This window comes from Polypterus senegalus, chromosome 12 (assembly GCF_016835505.1).
Source record: "Polypterus senegalus isolate Bchr_013 chromosome 12, ASM1683550v1, whole genome shotgun sequence".
Lineage (NCBI taxonomy): Eukaryota > Metazoa > Chordata > Cladistia > Polypteriformes > Polypteridae > Polypterus > Polypterus senegalus.
In genome coordinates this window covers 156,597,107-156,617,850 of record NC_053165.1, presented here as the reverse complement: position 1 = coordinate 156,617,850, position 20,744 = coordinate 156,597,107, and the positions used below count along the sequence as shown (strand labels likewise).

General features: G+C 38.6%; 1 protein-coding gene across 3 annotated transcripts in view; it reads left to right on the top strand.

The window, feature by feature from the left end:
* Nucleotides 1–20,744, top strand: part of LOC120539994 (protein Wiz-like) — a 117,486-nt gene that overhangs the window by 49,339 nt on the left and 47,403 nt on the right. For all 3 annotated transcript variants that reach the window (XM_039770420.1, XM_039770419.1, XM_039770418.1), the window contains exon 6: nt 13,858–14,196. In XM_039770420.1, coding sequence (XP_039626354.1) covers nt 13,858–14,196 — 339 coding nt within the window. The remainder of the gene's footprint in view (nt 1–13,857; nt 14,197–20,744) is intronic.

Sequence of the window (20,744 nt, the reverse complement as noted above, 5' to 3'; positions counted from 1 at the left end):
TTATAGATTCATTGAATGTGCACCACAGTGTTTTGCTGTTAATTGTGCTGCACATACAACAAATGATGTTAAGGAAGGAACTTGCAGCTTTTCTTGCCAATTGCAATTCACATCCATCTGAAATGTATCAAATGTATCAAATGAAATGACGTCACATCATTGGCATCATGTCTATGTTCCATGCTCATTTAGCGATTGCACTGTTCCTGAGTCCTACTGAACTGTGCCTGGGCGCACCCTTTTCAAGTAGGCCAGGGCACAGTATGGAGCAAACACACTAGTCAAATGAACTAGACTTTTGTTTGGGGGGGGTTACATGCGGACAAATGTCCTCGGGCACAGAACAAGTTGCTAGCGTGAGTACACCCTAATTGTGCATATCATTATTTAACAGCAGAAGTACACAATCTGGGCTTATTTTACACATCTTAGGGTTTTCCCAGAAAAATTGTTTCTTACTTACGCAAACATTTTTTTGAGATTATGCATTACAGTTTTGATCTTACTTCTTTAACAATGTCTGTTATTAAGGAAGCTATATAATGCTATATATACTGGTGGGAAAGAACAGAATGATCAGCTCTTACTTAGGACACTTTATCGGTTCCACCACTGGATGCTATTTTTTACCATAATTGTCAATTTTAAAGGAAAATATGTAGAAGAAATTAAAGAAACAACTTACTGCAAAAAGTAAATTATTAAACTGAAAAAAGACTATACAGTAATCCCTCCTCGATCGCGGGGGTTGCGTTCCAGAACTCCCCACGATAGGTGAAAATCCGCGAAGTAGAAACCATATGTTTGTATGTTTATTTGTATATATTTTAAGCCCTTAGAAACTCCCTCACACTGTTTATAAATATTCTCCGCACAGTTATACAGTAAACCCTCGTTTATAGCGGTTAATCCGCTCCAGACAGATAAATGAATTTCCACGAAGTAGGATTCTTTATTTATAAATCTAATATTTTCGCCGGTAGAGCATAGAAAACCTGTTTACAACCTTCTAAATACGTATTTTAACATTATTAGAGCCCTCTAGACATGAAATAACACCCTTTAGTCAAACGTTTAAACTGTGCTCCATGACAAGACAGAGATGACAGTTCTTTTTCACAATTAAAAGAATGCGAACATATCTTCCTCTTCAAAGGAGTGCGCGCGTCAGGAGCAGAGAATGTCAGAGAGAGTGAGAGAGAGAAAAGCAAACAAGCAAAAAATCAATACGGCTGTTGGGAAGCACCGTGATAAAGCAGCCGCAATGAAGGGATCAATGTGAAGGTAGTCTTTCAGCATTTTTTACAGGCGCGTCCACGTCTGTATCTTCTAAGCAAACAGCCACTGTGCAAACAGCCCCTTTGCTCACACCCCCTCCGTCAGGAGCAGAGACTGTCACAGAGAGAGAGAGAGGCAGAGAAAAGCAAACAATCAAAAATCAATATGGACTACTAGAGCTTTGAAGTTTTCGTGGGAAGCATATCTTATATCATTGAGGAGTTTTATTTAATACGTAATACATGCTCTGATTGGGTAGCTTCTCAGCCATCCGCCAATAGCGTCCCTTGTATGAAATCAACTGGGCAAACCAACTGAGGAAGCATGTACCATAGATTAAAAGACCCATTGTCCGCAGAAATCCGCGAACTAGTGAAAAATCCGTGATATATATTTAGATATGCTTAATTTAAAATCCGCGATGGAGTGAAGCCGCAAAAGTCGAAGCGCGATATAGCGAGGGATCACTGTAATGCAAGTCCAGTGTGCTGAAAGAATGAAAGATACATTAATATATCTTAATCACTAATTTCATTTTAGCAAGATATACATACAGTTAGGTCCATAAGCATTTGGACTTTGATGTAATTTTTGTCATTTTCTCTCTGCATACCACCACAATGGGTTTGAAATTAATCAATCAAGATGTGACGGAAGTACAGACTTCAGCTTTAATTTAGGGCTCTTAACAAAGGTATTGCATTATGCTTTCAGAAGTTACAGTACAGCCTTTTTTCACAGAGCTCCTGCATTTTAAGAGTCTCAAAAGTAATTGGGCATGTGACAAACAAGCAGTTTCATGGCCAAGTTTGGTCCATTTCTTCGTTATCCCGTGACAAATTAAGTAGATGTACAGTAAAGACTGAAGTTGATTCAAAGCACTGAATTAACATTTGGAAGCTGTTCACTGGAATTCAACATGAGGTCCAAAGAGGTGTCAATGCAAGGGAAGGAGGCCATCATTAGGCAGAAAAAAACTAAATAAACCTATCAGACAAATAGGTAAAACTTTAGGAGTGTCCAAATCAACCATTTGGTACATCCTTAAAAAGAAGGAATGCACTGGTGTGCTCAGCAACACAAACAGGCTTGGGAGACAACTAAAGTGGATGATCGCAGTATTCTTTCCTTGGTGAAGAAAAACCCCTTCACAACATCTAGCCATGTCAAGAGCACTCTTGAAGATGTAGGCGTATCACTGTCAAAGTCTACAATGAAGAGACTCCTTCATGAATGTAAATACAGAGGGTTTACCAATAGATGCAAAAAACTGGTCACTGGAATTACAGTATGTCCAGATTAGAGTTTGCCAGAAAACGTCATAAAAAGCATGCCCATTCCTGGAGTAATGTTTTGTTAGACAGATGAAACCAAGATGAACCAGAATGATGGGAAAAAACAAGTATGGAGAAAGAAAGGGACAGCTCATGGTCCGAAATATACTGTACCACATTGTCTGTCAAATATGACATGGCATGTATGGCTGCCAATGGAATTGGGTCACTGGTGTTTATTGCTGATGTGACTGCTGACAGAAGTAGCAGGATGAATAGGGCTATACTCTCTGCTCAGATTCAACCAAATGCTGCAAACTGATTGGAAGGCACTTTACAGTGCAAATAGATAATGACCAAAAACATACTGCGAAAGAAACCCAAGAGTTTCACAAGGTAAAGAAGTGAGATATTCTTCGACAGCCAAGTCAGTCACCTGATCTCAACCCCATAGAGCATACTTTTCAGTTACTGAAGACAAAACCAAAGGCAGAAAGAACAACAAACAAGCAGCAACTAAAGGCGACAGCAGTAAAGGCCTGGCAAAGCATCTCAAGGTGGGTAACACAGCATCTGATGATGCTATGGGTTCCAGACTGCACATAGTCATTGACTGCAAAGGATTTTCATCAAAGTATTAAAGCAATACATATATTTTACATTACTTTGTCCAATTACTTTTGAGCCTCTGAAAATTGAGGGACTCCATACCTTTGTTAATCATCTTAAATTAAAGCTGAAAGTCTATACTTCTTTCACATCTTGATTGCTTAATTTCAAATACTCTGTTGTGGTATACAGAGAGCCAATTACAAAAAAATCGATCCCCATATTGTTATGGACCTAAGTATATATTATGGTAGTTTGGGGCTTTCTCGTCCCCTTGAACCCTCAGACCACTCGTCAGACACCAGATAAAAGTCCAAATAATTGATTTATTATAATAATAATGTGCACAAAGCAATTCCTCTCCACAATACTCCAATAAACAATACAATAATCCAATCCTCCACTCCCAGACGCTTAGCCACCCTGCCTCCCTACTCAGCTCAATTGTCTGGGATTTCCCTCAGTCCTTTATAGTCCTCGACCCGGAAGTGCTTCTGAGCCCTCAGTCCATGGATTATCCAGCACTTCCGGGTCAGGTAAAAACTTCTCTCTTTCTTCAGCCCGGAAGTATATCATTTCTTCCGTTCCTGTGACTTGGAAATACTTCTGGGCTATATGGGAAATATAAATCCATGGGCCTCCCTGCAGCGACTCCTGGAGGCCCCCTTGGTATCCAGCAGGGCTGTACATTATAATTCCACTGTCCATAATTCCTTGCTGGCATTCGGGGCACCTCTATGCTGCAAGGAATGCTCCATCTGGCAGCCTGGGGGTATTGGCCGGGATGAATGGCCGGCCATATCTCACAATATATATACAAATCTAGATAAAATGCAGAATAAAATTCAATAAAACACCATGCAGATATACTTGTATATATACTTAAATTGTCAGTTTTGCCAGGTACACCTTTTGCCTTCAGAACAAAATTAATTCTTTGAGGCAAAAATTCATGCTAAGTTAATAACAGTATGCTATTGCTACAGGCTGTTTAGCCCCACATTTGTGCTGTAAACCTTCAGCCCCACCTTATCCCAGATGTGCTCTTCTAAACTGGGATCTGGGGGATATGCAGGCTATTGGGGTAAACTGAATTAACTGTCATCATGGAGCCAGCTTAAGATAATATGTGCTTTGTGCAAGGGTGAATTATCCTCCTGGAGGTATCTAATTCAACAAGGGTACATTGTGGAAGTAAAGATATCCACTTAGTCAGCTACAGTGCTTAGGGTACAGTATGTGGTGGCATTTAGATGACACTAACTTGGTAAGAGGAGGCTTAACATTTGATGAACAGTCATTCCCCACACCATTACATTACCATCACCAGCTTGTATCCATTGATATCAAGCAGTATGGATTCATGCTGTTTATGTCATATTATGAACTTACAGTAAAAACTTTATTTCAGTTTTTCACATTTTTCCAATCTTGAGTTGTCCAATTTTAGGCTATTAAATTTCCCCCGTAGCCACCTTTTTTTCTTTTAGCTAAAAAGGGTGGAACCTGGTGTGGATTTCTGCTGCTGTACCATTTCCACATGTTGTGCATTCAGAGATGCCTACCTGCACACCATTGTTACAAAGATTAGATATCTGAGCATAAATGACTTTTCTAGCTTGAGCAAGTCTGGCCATTCTCCTCTGACTTATCTCATTAACATATAAAGTGTCCACTGAGTGAATAGTGTACAGTATATAGTGTATGTACTGGGGGAGTGACATCAAAATTGCTGTTTGCTGCATACATAACAGAAACAACTTTAAGTTCTTGATTAACAGAATCCACTTCAAATTATAAATATTAAATCAAAAAATAACCTCAGTATACAGTTTCAATACATTGCCTTTGTGCTTGCCGTCAAGTAATTGGGGTATTTTAAGTGGCACTCTTATTTGTCATCTGCCATGGCCATTTCTGTGACAGAAACTGGAAGAGGACATACTCTCTCATGCTTATTTTTCTGTTCACAATTGCTTGTATGTTGTATGTTTTAGAATAGGTTTTCTTTTTACTTGCCATCAGTCAGTTGTTATGAAGGAGCAGCACATAAAAGGGTGAAAGGCTTCAATAAACAACCATAAAACAAGCCAGGGCACTCCCTAGGCTGCCCAGAAAACCATCACCAACGGCAGCCTGACCTGCCAACCCCACAGGCAGGCTTTAGCCCTGTTCAGGCCCCACAAACTGGGAACAGGCTTTTAAAGTCAAAATTACTTTAAATATTGTAAAATGTTTCATATTGCCTCTCAAGGGAAAGGAAAACCGTTAAAAAAAAACCAAAACTTTTGGGTTAAGAATCTAGTCCACTAAAAAATGATTATATAACATAATTAATAAAAATAATAATACATAAAATACACCTAAATTTACACAGATACTTAACAATTTTCACCAGTTAAGGTCGAGAGTGTGGGCTGTTGTGAGCACTGTGTTTTGATTGGTGAATCACTAGTAGAGGGAATACTCTCAGTTGCAGCTTCACACATAATAATGAGCCATGGGATTCCCAAGGCAAACAGTGCATAGTATTAAAGGTTCTGACTGCGCAAATGCAAGAAAACATTGGCTATAATTATTACACAAAGCAGCTACTTTAATTCAAGAAACCTTGAATTGATTTTAGCAGACTGCATCTGATATGTGGTCTCTACCTATAAATTTAGCCCTCGATGACCAAAGATTTATACACACTTGCCCAACGATTCACCAATCAAAACACTGCTCTCACTAGAGCCCACCATCCCATCTCTGACACGTGAAGCTGATAGCTTTAATTTCAAGCTTCATTTCATGGTTCCTGCAGTGTCACTGAAATATTTTTTTTTGTATACAGTTAGGTCCATAAATATTTGGACAGAGACAACTTTTTTCTAATTTTGGTTCTGTACATTACCACGATGAATTTTAAATGAAACAACTCAGATGCAGTTGAAGTGCAGACTTCCAGCTTTAATTCAGTGGGTTGAACAAAAATTGGACAAATTAAATAACTGGAAATAAAATGTTAATTTCTAATACTTGGTTGAAAACCCTTTGCTGGCAATGCCAGCCTGAAGTCTTGAACTCATGGACATCACCAGATGCTGGGTTTCCTCCTTTTTAATGCTCTGCCGGGCCTTTACTACAGTGGCTTTCAGTTGCTGTTTGTTTGTGGGCTTTTCTGTCTGAAGTTTAGTCTTCAACAAGTGAAATGCCTGCTCAGTTGGGTTAAGATCAGGTGACTGACTTGGCCATTAAAAAAATTTCCACTTCTTTGCTTTAATAAACTCCAGGGTTGCTTTGGCTGTATGTTTTGGGTCATTGTCCATCTGTATCATGAAATGCCGCCCAATCAATTTGAGTGCATTTAGCTGGATTTGAGCAGACAGTATGTCTCTGAACACCTCAGAATTCATTCGGCTGCTTCTGTCCTGTGTCACCTCATCAATAAACACTAGTGTCCCAGTGCCACTGGCCGCCATGCACGCCCAAGCCATCACACTGCCTGACTCCACCGTGTTTTACAGATGATGTGCTATGCTTTGGATAAGGAGCTGTTCCACGCCTTCTCCATCCTTTTTTCTTGCCCTCATTCTGGTAGAGGTTGATCTTGGTTTCATCTGTCCAAAGAATGTTTTTCCAGAACTGTGCTGGCTTTTTTAGATGTTCTTTAGCAAAGTCCAATCTAGCCTTTCTATTCTTGAGGCTTATGAGTGGTTTGCACCTTGCAGTGCACCTTCTGTATTTACTTTCATGCAGTCTTCTCTTTGTGGTAGACTTGGATATCGATATGCCTACCAAGCCCTGGAGAGTGTTGTTCACTTGGTTGAGTGTTGTAAAGAGGTTTCTCTTCACCACGGAAATGATTCTGCGATCATCCACCACTGTTGTCTTCCGTGGACGTTCAGGTCTTTTTGCGTTGCTGAGTTCACCAGTGATTGCTTTCTTTCTCAGGATGTACCAAACTGTAGATTTTGCCACTCGTAATATTGTAGCAATTTCTCGGATGGGTTGTTTCTGTTTTCGCAGCTTAAGGATGGCTTCTTGGAGGAAATAAGTGGATAAGACTGGCGAGCTTTGTTGGGCTGAATGGCCTGTTCTCGTCTAGAGTGTTCTAATGTTCTTTTACCTGCATGGAGAGCTCCTCTGACCGCATGTTGTCTGTTCACAGCAAAATCTTCCACATGCAAGCACCACACCTCATATCAACTCCAGGCCTTTTATCTGCTTAATTGATAATTACATAACGACGGACTTACCCACACCTGGCCATGAAATAGCCTTTGAGTCAATTGTCCAATTACTTTTGAGCCCCTGAAATGAAGGGGTTGTGTTAAAAAATACTTTAGTTGCCTCACATTTTTATGCAATCGTTTTGTTCACCCCACTGAATTAAAGCTGAAAGTCTGCACTTCAACTGCATCTGAGTTGTTTCATTTCAAATTCACTGTGGTAATGTACAGAAGCAAATTAGAAAAAAAATTGTCTCTGTCCAAATATTTATGGACCTAACTGTATATTAATTGTCATATTTCACAAAACGTTCATTTATTTCTGAAATATTCCTCCACAGGTGGTTGCATGGTACAAACTTTTTTTAAACACTACTGACTCTGACTCAATACTGCCATCCAGCTCTCAAGAACCCTATTAGATCATTAAATATTTTCACATGCTAGCAACGCTTGGTCTTTCACATACTAGCTATATTTGACAAGCTACACAAGTATGTGACAGTGCAGGTCGGCTACATGCTACTGGTCGCATCACGGGAAGTTCTTGAACCCGCTACCACTGATAACATACCCATGGATCAGCTCGGCCAATGAGGGCACAACACACATAGCAAAGGGATCAAAAGTGGATCAGTGCTTTTATTAAAATCCAACAAAACAGTGTTCAAAACAAAGTTCACTGCTCAAAAGACAATAAATAATAATATATAATAAATAGATAATCCTGAAATCGGGGCAAAAGTGGATGCTAAAAATAAACAAATAGTCCATTAAAAAGAGGTTAAAATCTCTCAGGCAGGAATCTGTCCTTTAAAATCAAGTCCCCAGTGCTTCCCTTTAAAAATGGATGTCTTCTTGGCTTATCCTATTAGGATCTTCAAGCCCGGAGAGACTTCAAACCAACAGGCACATCTGATCTTCATCCGCGGGTGTGAGTCCCTACTGTCCATGGCTCCAGTAGGGCTTCTCATCTGAGCTTCGCCAACTCCCACTGCCTTCACGGGATTTATGTGGCAAGTCGCACCATCTGGTACCGCATCATTGTCTTCCTCAACCAGAGTTATTCACGTCAGCAGTCCCCGAGCATTGGCCACACACTCCCCTGAGGCCTCTCCACATGGCTGCCGTTTCCTCTCTCGCACTCACACCAGAACTCTCCCATCTTTCTGCCTGCTTTTCTCTCTCCTCTTTTTAACCTCGGTCTTCCTTGTGCTCCTTTATTCTATACTGCCTAATTGGGTACGGATGCTAGGAGTCCCTCCCTCCGTGGCATCACTGATGTGACTGAGTCGCCCAGCTCTGCATGTGTATGCAATGCGGACAGCCAATTCCGCAGTTAAACATGGAGTGAAACACATTCTCACACCTGCACCTTCTTTGGGTGCGATTATTTACAAATGGCCACTAACTGCTGAACTGTGGACCTGCTATTCCACAAAGTCCTCTTTACACTGAACCCCCTTGTTTCTATATTTTTTTTTTCGGGTGCAGGCTGATAGTTGTACTTTATTTTAGTACTGTTTTCCTTACAGAATGTTTGTTCTTTATGTCATTTTCTATCCTTATTTTGACCCTGGGTTAATGTGGATTTTGGATACATACATATATATACATTTATATACCTATATACATACAAATATATACATTTAAATATATATTTCTCTCCAATTTTTCCTTTATTTTACAAGACTAGTGCACCACCAATCACAAGCTGTTTCAGCAGCATCGTTTATCTGCTTGTCATGAATCCTAACAATATTTAACAGCACCAGATGCCAAACAAAATTACTCCAAGGCTAGATGTCTGCTTAATTATTGAACTGGTCTGCATACACTTTAAAACCTTAAATTGCATATGTAATACTGTAACGGGGCTGTGAGTTGCATCAGCCTAAGGGTGAGTCACCAACAGTATGAACTGGCATTTCAGCATTCAAATGAGCCACTTCTGGGCTAACTGCAGGGGAACCTATAAAAAAGGCCAAGCCTGCCATACTTGAAAGATTACCATCCTTCTAAGCATAGGGAGCCAAATTTAAAAGAAATGAAGTGAGGAACAATCCATTGGGTCAACATTATATTATGCCTTTTTTAAATTACTTTAATAATTATTATTCAATATTAGTATTAATGTGAATAATCTGTGAAATTAGTGAAAACTATAGGAAATCATTTGGTAAGTTCACAAAGATGAACCCATTTCAAATCCCCCTACAGCATCGCGATGGAATTCAGTTCTGTGTTTAGACTTGACCAAGCCAGAACACTCCATTTCTTTCTTTTCAGCCATTCCTTGGTGGATTAACTGGTGTCATGTTTCAAGGTCCACTTTCGGTTGAGCTTCAATTATCTGACAGATGGTCTCACTTTATCTTCAAGCATCCTCTGGTACAATGAAGAATTCACAGTGCATTCAGTGTCAGTGAGCTGCCCAGACCCTTATGCAAGAAAACAGTCTTAAACAATACCATTTCCATTACTGTGCTTTATAGCTGGTAACCAGTTCTTCTGCTCAAATGCTGTCTTTGTTTTTTTGCCAAACATGTCTTTTGGTACTGTTCCCAATACATCTGTCTTTTTGCCTTGTCTGCCCAGAGCACATTGTCCTGTAAGTCCAGGACTTCACCTACAGTAGATGTTCATGGGCAAACTTTTGCCTTGCTCTGATGTTCTTTCTGAACAGCCTCTGTCTAATAGTGAACTCATGCACTTTGACATCAAGACTTCTTTCAGCATCTTGTTTTCTGCTCTCGGGTTGAACTTGCTGGAATGGCCTGGCCTGGACAAATTGGCACTTGCTTGAAATCTTCTCCACCTGTACAGTAGGTGATCTTCTGGACAGTGGAATGGTTGATTTCCCATTGTTTGCAGATCTTTTAAATCCATTCCCAGTCTCATAAGTACCTAGAACATTCTCTCTGAGTGCTTCAGGGAGCTGTTTTGATCTTGGCATGGCAATAACCCACACTTCAACAACAAAGGGCAAACCAAACTTAATGTCTCAGCTTTAAGTAAGACAGCATCAGACAATATCCTCTCTAATGATGTTCTAATCATTTGCACCTGCTTCCAATTTTAGGTGTTTTAGGTAGTGATAATTATAGGGGTGGACTTACCTTTTCCTCACAAGAAAAAATTGAGTTTATGTTTATTTAAAATTATACAGTAGAGCATAAAAATATTAAATGTGGAATGATGTTTCTTATATTACATCACCTTTATCTGTAGATACTATACAAATGAAGATCAAATCTTGATATGTACACATTTGTTAGAAAAGAAAAAAAAAATTTTCTGGGGTTGGACATTGGTTTTCACATGACTGTATATATTAGGGCACGGGTGTGAAACTTCAGTCCTGGAGGGCCGCATTGGCTGCAGGCTTTCATTCTAACCATCTTCTTCATTAGTGACCAGTTTTTGCTGCTAATTAACTTCTTTTGCCTCAATTTTAATTAACTTGACTCAAGCCCCTTAGTTGTCTCTTTTTCTTTAATTAGCAGCCAATCAGTAATGAGACACAAAACAAGTCACCATATGACCAGCTCACCTGTGCCCTTCACACAATATCTGAAAATAAAGGTGATGGTCTTGGTAAGGTTAATCTTTCAGGTCACCAAAACATTTTCTTAGAAAAAAACAGAAAAATCAACATTTTTGGAAATGTCTGCTGTGGCAGAATGAGAGCAGCAACAAGCCATGGAATTAAATAACAGGTTTATTTAACATCAAGAATCAACTTCTCATTAAGAAGAGAGACTGGTTGGAGTTTGAAATCTCAGTTTAGCTGGTCATCTGTTTGCTCGTTGCACATCTCATTTCTGTTTGGCTGTCATTTAATGAAGAAAGGAATACATTCTGAGGACTGAATTGTTAAAAACAAGGCTATTAAAATGAATGGAAAAGAAATTAGTTAGCAGTGAAAACTGTTCACTGATTAGGAAAAGGGTTAGAATGAAAACCTGTAGCCACTGCGGCCCCCCAGGCCTGGAGTTTGTGATCCCTGTATTAGGTTATAACATTACATTTTGAGATTTTCTACACACGTTAAATATTTGGAACAATCATTTTCTTTTAAGAGATGTTACATTTTAGATAGATAGATACTTTATTAATCCCAAGGGGAAATTCATATAATCCAGCAGCAGTGTACTGATACAAAAAACAATATTAAATTAAATAGTAATAAAAATGCATGTAAAAGCAGACAATAACTTTGAGTAATGTTAGCATTTACTCCCCCGGGTGGAATTGAAGAGTCACATAGTGTGGGGGAGGAACGACCTCCTCAGTCTGTCAGTGGAGCAGGACAGTGACAAAAGTCTGTCACTGAAGCTACTCCTCTGCCTGGAAATGACACTGTTCAATGGATGCAGTGGATTCTTCATTTTAATATTCCAGAAAGTATTCTCAGTGACATTCTTCTACGATTCCACCCAACAAAAAGTAACATTTAGGAAGCAATCAAATTTGAATACGTTCATGGGGTGGCAATATTTTGTATAGTGTCTTTTTGAACTGAACAGTATGAGAACAGGAATGAAGCAACTGATTAAATCAAGTTCGGAATTAAAGACTGGAATTGGCCTATTGACAATAAATTCTTTGCAATAAACCAGCAGCAGTAGGTATCCTCCAAGACTAAGTGAGAAAGCTCAGCTTAGTAGAATACTCATAAGTGTTAAAATTTAGAAACTGTCTTTGAAACTATATCAGGTATTTTTTGTTTTCTGATTAATTTTACATTAGAAAATTCTGGAAAAGAATACATATAAGATAGTAAAAAGTAAATCAAATACAGAAAATGAAAAATTTTCAGTAATTAACCAAAAAGTAAATTACATAGCATGACATGAAAATAATACAAGTAAGACTTGACTGATTAGGCAATTTGTCCTCCTTATAGCTAGAAGGTTGTGCTTTAAATCACACGCTTACGAGTTTAGGCCCAGGTAATGACAATCCTGACAGAGTCACTTAAATTACCCACATTCACATCAGGCCTTAATTGTCACATAGGCAATAGAGGTGATTGTCTGGAGGTCCTCTGCATGGCAGTGGTGCATAAATGTTGTAACCATCCATGGAACTGGTGATTAATATGACTGCCTAAGCTGTCTATTGTGGTGAGAGTGCATGCCCCTTATATTGGCCTGTGGCTTGGGCAAATTATGCAGCCGCCTACAACATGTCACTTATTTGATGGTATACAAATCAGTCACTGACTCACAACATAGTTGACCTACAAACCCAAAGCCATTTTAAGGGTACAGATTAGGAGAGCTGTCCATCCGAAGATGCAGCAGTAATGGTGAGTGTGTGAATAATTGTTCAACCAACATTAATTCCTATAGTAGTTGGGAGTATTAACCTGGACATTACATTGAAAGGGTCATCTAGGGTGATAACTGCATTATACAAATAGTCATTTTCAAATGTATTGAATCTACTTCAGTGTCATGAGGACCTTAGCTTCTTCCAGCAACACTGGCTGCAAGGCAATAATCCGTCGTGGACCTAGTGCTAATTCTAAACAACAACAACATTTTTTTATATAGCACATTTTCATACACAAAATGTAGCTCAAAGTTCTTTACAAGATGAAATAAAAATTAGTTAATATATAAAACATAAACAAACAAGGCAATAATATTATACAGTATGTATCAAAGAAGAAGGTGAGGTTGGATGGATAGGAGGACAGAAAAGACAAAAAAAAAATCCAGTTAGACTGGAGAAAAAAAAAAAAATCTGCAAGGGTTCCAAGGCCAAAAGACCACTCAGCTCCCACTGGGCATTCTACCTAACACAGATGGTCTAAATCAGTCCACATGGTTTATAGGCTTCACATGGAAGGATTTGATGTTGAATACAGTATGATACATAGACATATTGTGCACTCCTGATTTTTAACTTGCTTTTGATAAAAAAAAAAAACATTGGCTAAGTGGAAATGTACTTGAGAAAAGATAGTAACTTGAATTTACTGAAACCAAGCAGAGATAGGCATATTACACATTAAATGCAGTCCGTAATTGTAAATTAGCTAACATCCTCTGAACAATTCAAGTGATGCATAATAAGCAAACTAAGAAACTGAATCCCAAATAGTGATTTTTAACAATGTGCTCAAAACATTTCACACCTGAAAAGTAATTTTGGGTGATGTCTGACAAAATTGAGTTTGATACAGAATATGTGAAACCAAGTTAGAGGTGTGAAAAAGGTAATGACCAATACAAAAAAGTTCATACCTGAACCTGATCGTACCTGATCCACTAAAATACATGCTACACTAAGCACACAAAATAATAAAGAGTGCCATAATTATGACTGACATGTGAGCCAACTGCAATTAATACTTACATTTTTAGCACAGATTTTTATTTCTTAGACCTGTGGGTACTGAGCAACATCAAGCTTAATGAGTAAGAAAGCTATGTGATTAATTTTACTTTAATTATGATGCTTCCTTGCAGTGGCCAACTTTGACCCCGACACATTCAGCCTCATGCGCTGTGAGTTTTGCAGTGCTGGGTTCGATACTAGAGCAGGACTCTCCAGCCATGCCAGAGCACATCTGCGTGACTTTGGAATCACTAACTGGGAGGTGACAGTGTCGCCCATAAACATTCTGAGGGAGCTCTTTTCCAACCGGCCAGACCTGGTCTTTCCTCGAGGCCCAGGAGCATCCTCACCATCTAGCCTGCAAGGAGATGAGCCAGCAACACTAGGATCTGGAGCAAATATCTCTTGCTCACCTGTTCACCATTTCCAAACCTCCTGGAGAGAAGATCTCGAACAGCTATTTTGTGATGGTGGGTACATTTCCTTAATATTTTTTAGATTTTAGTGAGGACTTTGAAACCCTTTTTTTTGTTCTTCTTTAGTGACAGAAGATTTTGAAAGTAGCGAGTATTGCTCAGATTGCTATTTAGTCAGAATACTACACCTCCCAGAATTCTTAATTACATAATGGAACTAATGCTGTGCTCATCAGCTATGGGCTTTTTTTAGAATTACTATTTGTGTTGTCACACCTTCCCACTTTGTTCAGTTTACAGTCATTTCCATTTAAAAGTATGGGGTAAATGTAAGGTCACTGTTTATATCCTGCTTGACCTCATAAAAGGTAATTATAGGTTAGTTCTATTTATATGAAAGTAAAAAGCAAAGGAAATACATTAAGCAGGTATTCCATTGACTGCCAGATGTCATTTCTTGCTGAAATGTTTTTTTTAATAAATTGAAATAAAGTGACAAGTCAGTATTATGTCATTACCCCGAATAGGGATGAAGAAAATATCATTTGAATTATACAAATGTAAGCTACCTCTTGGAAAAGTAGTCCTATGAAATTTTATCTCTATGTTTTCTATAGCAAATGAATGCAGCATGCAGGCATATTCAAATGCTTAGTAAAATAGTGAAACAGTAAAAATGTACTGTATTAAACAAAATTTCAACCTTTACTGACAGCTATCAAATATAGCACTTCCGCAGATTTTTGGCGAACTGTAAATACAGAGTCTGTTAACAACAGCAAAAAATATGACATGTCCATTTTATCCCTATAATCATTTCAGTATCCTTAAACCTCAAAGGAATTTGAAAACAATTTTCAGATTCCATCAGTGTTTCCTAACCTCCACACCTATAAGAAATGAATAAGAAAGCAATAACAGATATCTACTAATAATAAACATGTTGTGTTTTAAGACAGAAGTTTAGTGTGGATGGGGTCCCAATAAATTGAATGGGGCATACAAACAAAGTCCACGTATGCTTTAAAAATATAGAGACTTGACTTTGTATCTGTCTTGAGAGTCTACTAACCATCTATTACTCAACTGGTATTTTACAGAAGTGTTACCTGCTACCCATTTGCATTTATTTCACAACTTCATTATGGTCAAACCTTCATTACTTGTCTTGCACTTCTCCTCATGTGACTGCGGCATGATTATTATTGCACATCAACAGGCAAAGATAGGGAAGTCTTGGGGCAAATTTCAAGTAAAATAAAAACATAGAAGCAGATTCCATCAAGCCTAATCCTGACAAAAGGGTGTGATTTACTTGGAAGATGTTCTGACTTTTAAAAGATTATTTATGATATTAGAAGAGAAAGTTTAGGTTAGCAGTTAGAGTAGTTTTATACTGTATGAGTTTGAGATGTTGATAATGAAGCGTGAAACAGAGTTGGAAAGGAGTGATATGGAAATAATCAGATGGCTGTGAAGTGTTCCTCTCAGCAAGAGAAAAACAAATGCTGAGTTAAGAGAAACAAATTGTTTGAAGGCAATATGAGGGGGATTCAGAAATTCCCAGAATCGTGCAATAGCACGAGAAAATGGTAAATTAGCAAATTTGCCACTAAGTATCATATACCTATAGTCTGCTTAATCAGTCTGCCAAGTGGCATTGTGGTAAGTTCATTGAATGTGTATTTCTAGTGTTTATTCTACAATCATGCACATAACTTTAGCAATTTTTTTCTCCTACCACCCACAGCGGTAGATTTTGAACAATCAAAAATTATCACAATTTTCAGCTTTGATAGACTTGTTCATAAAGAGTTTGTCACTGTGGACAGATTGTTGGTCAGAGACATTACATTGAAATGCTGAGGTGTCTACAGGAAAAGTGGTGCATCCATATCTGGATTTTGCACATATGACAAAGCACCTGCACACAATGCGTTGTCAGTCAGAGTTTTTGACCAAAAAGAATGTGGTTGTTACTTCGAACCCCCCATATTCACTGCATCTTGTTTCCTGTGACTTCATTTTGGTACAAAAATCAAAATGAAGATTTAAGGGAAGAACTACCAAGGCAAAAATCCAGCGCAAAAACACAGGAGGCTCTAGCTATGGTAAATAAAGCACCATCCTGATTCAGTGGCATATATGCATTAAAGACCATTGGGGCAAAGTGCCACAAGATGTTCTGCAAAATAAGCAATACGATTCTCTCAGTAATTTATTGTTAAAATGTTTATAAAAACTCTCAGCTTTGTCTTCATAAAGAATGTATTTTTCAATTTGACATCATATACTTAAATTTCATTTCTTATTGTTTTTTGTAGTATTTGAAATTGTTTTTGTGATGAGTGTTGCCAGCCTGTTTCTGGATAGTGGGGCTAACTCAATTGCCCCTTCAGTGTTCTCTGTTTACCCTTGAGTGTGTGTGCACCTGAGCAACCTGAACTTTGCAGATTAGTAAGAAAAGTAGAAGTCTAGAATCCATGAACTTGCATGTCTCCAAAGTCATTAGCAAGTGTGGAACAGATATTATTAGATAGGTAAGTTAGGGTAAACATTAGAGATACCTGTATACAAAAAGAAAAATTATGGTATGGCTCCACCACAGTTTTCATGACAAAAACACTACTGATCTGATTATTGTTTCCAATAATGTTGTTAACATTGCCAGCATCTGCACAGTTGGGCAACTTTAGACACGTCAGGTGTTTTGCACTTAACCTAGCTCCTCAGCAAGCTCAGCAGCTGCTCTCGATGTTATGACTGTTGGGAAGGATTTGGTGAATCACTGGATTCTTCCACTGCAGCACAATTCGTAATCATGCCCTGGAGGAGAAACAAAAGCTGCTGTAGCCGCCACGTCACACATTGAAGACAGATGTTCTCTACATGTACTGTATATCCTTGATTATAAATGAATATTGTGTTTCGTTAATTAGATGTAGAAAATACTTGTACCAGTTCTATCTATTGAACATTTTTGTTATTTTTGATTCATGTATTTACAATAAGACATAATCACGATATTATTCCAAGTGCTGCTACCTGTTTTATCTGTGCAACTGTTATAATTTTGTATTAAGAAATATAACCATTTGCCTCAGAGCCACATTAGTCACATTATTACAGAACGTTACCATACCATACCATATTTGTTTGTTGAGCGCTTAAAAACACAGCATTACAACTGACCAAAGCGCTATACAGTTACAACAAGCAGGACTAAAAGCAAAATATTAAAAATAAACATTAAGAGAGAATTAAAACAGAGATACTAAAAACAGGTCAAGGGACCAAATAAAATAGAAAATAGCAAAAGACAAGTGGAAAATGAAACAGGTTAAGAATTAAAAGCCAATGTGAAGAAGTGCGTTTTTAGGCGAGATTTGAATGTGGCGACTGAAGCGGCTTGCCTAACCACTAAGGGCAGGGAGTTCCAGAGCCTGGGTGCACAGACGGAGAAAGCCCTTTCACCACGAGCTTTAAAACGTGCCTTGGGAACGGTTAGGAGCAGCTGATCTGTGGATCTAAGAACACGAGGGGGATTGTGACAATGGAGCAAGACACTCAAATAGGCGGGGGCTAGACCGTTTAATGCCTTATAGGTTAGGAGGAGAATCTTAAAATCGATTCTGAATCTAACCGGCAGCCAGTGAAGGGTTTTCAAAATTGGTGAAATGTGTTGGATTCTGCTACTTCCAGTTAGAAGCCTTGCAGCCGCATTTTGAGCCAGTTGGAGTCTAGAAAGTGTGGCTTTACTGATACCAAAAAGGCAGGAATTAGAGTAGTCAAGCCGGGACGTAATGAATGCATGAATTACTGATTCCAGGAGGTGGTTAGAAAGAATAGGCTTGAGTTTGGCGATTCGCCTTAGATGGAAAAAGCAGGATTTTACTGTGCTGTTGACTTGAGCATCCATTTTCAGGAGCGTATCCATTTTGATTCCAAGATTGGAGACAGACGAAGTTACTGGAATGGGAAGAGAAACGAGGCCAAGGGGTGGAGCCTGTTTGCAGTCGGGACTAAAACAATGACCTCGGTTTTGAATCGTTCAGGTGAAGGAAGTTTACAGCCAGCCAGTCCTTAATGTCAGATAGGCAGTCGAGGAGAGGTTTGGTGGAGTCAGTTGGCTTGAGGGAGAAATAAATTTGGCAGTCGTCAGCATATAGGTGATATGAAATTGCATGCTTTCTAAAAATTGCACCTAAAGGCAGGATGTAGATTGAAAAAGTAGTGGCCCTAAAATGGAACCCTGGGGATCAGTCCCACATGGGAGTGGGACTGATTCAGATGAAAAATCGTCTAGCATGACTCTGAGAGTCCTGTTGCAGAAATATGACCTGAACCAGTCGAGGGCTAAGCCAGATACACCAGCCCAGGATTGAGTCGGAGATCATGATGTCGGTGTCGATTGTGTGAAAGCAGCAGATAAGTCGAGAAGAACCATAACCACGTGGAATCCTGAGTCCAATGCCAAAAGGACGTCATTTAGGACACGTAAATGCGCGGTTTCTGTGCTGTGTTGGGGCCTAAAGCCTGACTGAAAAAGATCCATTACCTGATGGTCCTGTAGGTGATGAGTTAATTGCTCATAAACTACTTTTTCTAGTATTTTTGACAAGAAAGGTAGCTTGGAGATTGGACGAAGATTGGAAAGAATGGCAGGGTCAAGATCAGGTTTTTTCACAATTGGATGTACAACTGCGTGTTTGAAAGCATGAGGAACTATAGCCGAGGATAGACTACTAGTTATGATCTTTAGGACATCATATCGAATCACAGGAAACACATCTTTCAGCAGTCTGGACGGCACCACATCGTCCGGAGAGCCCGAAGGCTTCATTGAGGCAACGATTTTTTCCAGATGGGGGAGCGAAATAGGTTCAAATCTGGTGAGGGAACCATGCGCAGGAGCGGCTAAATCAACAGAGCCAGAAGAAGAAATGGAGATCTGGGATCTAATGTTCGTGACCTTATCCAGAAAAAACGTGAGGATCTGATTACAAAGAGCAGTGGAGGCAGCAGAGAAAACAGTTACGGCTGGAGAGAGGACAGCATTTAGTGTTTTGTATAAGACACGTTGATCGCCAGAGTTTTTTGAGATGATGTCAGCGAAAAAACGGTTCCTTGCACCTCTTGTCAGTCAAATTTTCAAATTAAAAAGCTGCATACACAAAATACACTAATCTCTGCTTTATTTGTCAGTGTTTCAGTCAGACAGCCACTGACCTTCATCAAGACCATTTACTGTAGCTTAACAACTAATAATGTTTCATGTTGCAGTAGACTAGAAATACAAATTTATCCATCACTTAGCACACAATGCACTTGCTGGAACAGCTAAATAAATGAGCTTAGTTATGTTCTTATATACAAAAAAAGCAAAAAAAAAAAATGCTGCCCCAATGTTTGTATTTATTTAAGAATCGATTTTGAATCGAATTACAGGATTCCCAAATCTTGATACCCCTACTGAACCTTAAAGTCTGTAACTATTCAGAAGTTGTTTTCCATGCCTTTCATACTGTCCGATCACAGACCATTGAAGTAACTTGTCAGCTAATAAGGTGAGGACTAAATTGGCAGCCTTATAATTTACTATTCTATTTGTTATATGCTAATGTCTTACCTGGAAAACACTGTCCTGAAGTACTTTATATAAACTGTAAAAAGTAGAGTGCAACCTTTAGAAAACAAGGTAGGGTAAATGATTTCTTCACCTCTCACAATGAGTAGGAAAAAAGGATTTTCACCAGCCGCCATGTTCCAAGTCCACTTCCACCTCCACAACCACTATGATACATACCAATTGAGACGTCTTTCTTTGTACTAATTCTGTTGACTTGATCAGGAGAGGAGATACAATTTCATTACATTTCACTTTGTCTCTGTTTGAGGTTTCAGCAGATGATGATTCATTTTGTTTTGTTTATATTGTTACCTTTATTACAGTATTGTTACGATCGTCTACATTTTGGATTGCTTAGTTACTCTGGTGCTACCTGTTGATGGTTATATCATGGTAGCCATCTTGAATGATGTCACCTCACCTTTAAAGACATGTGAAAACTGTTAAAAAAAAAGAATGACTTTTGTTAGAAACACTTGTTCTTGAGCAATTTAGTGTTCTTTCTTTGGATTCTCATTTCAAATGTGGTTTCTTAAACACGTTTAACTGGTCTGCATGGACCTTTGTGGAACATCTTCAATGATCAAGTTAGTTGCAGTCTCATACTGGCTTTCCATTTAAGAAAGAATTAATTAATGAAAGCATTCAAAATGAGATAACAAATGCAAACCAATTTAAGTGAAACATGCAATTTTATTTCTGGCTAAATACCAGTGACAAGATATACCTAATTCAGAAAATCGCTAAAGAAATTGAAGTGAAGTGTGTGTCATATAAAGAGTAAGTTAGGTGAAATATTCAAATTTTGCCCATGCTGCTTTTGCCATTGACAAAACTGGACACTATGGCTAAGATAAATTGTTTCAGATGTTACAGGAAGAATTTGTACATATTTCATGTCATGTAACTGGAAAAACACAAAGGCTGGCACTAAGACTGAATGTAAGCAAACATTCAAGGTCATATGCAATTT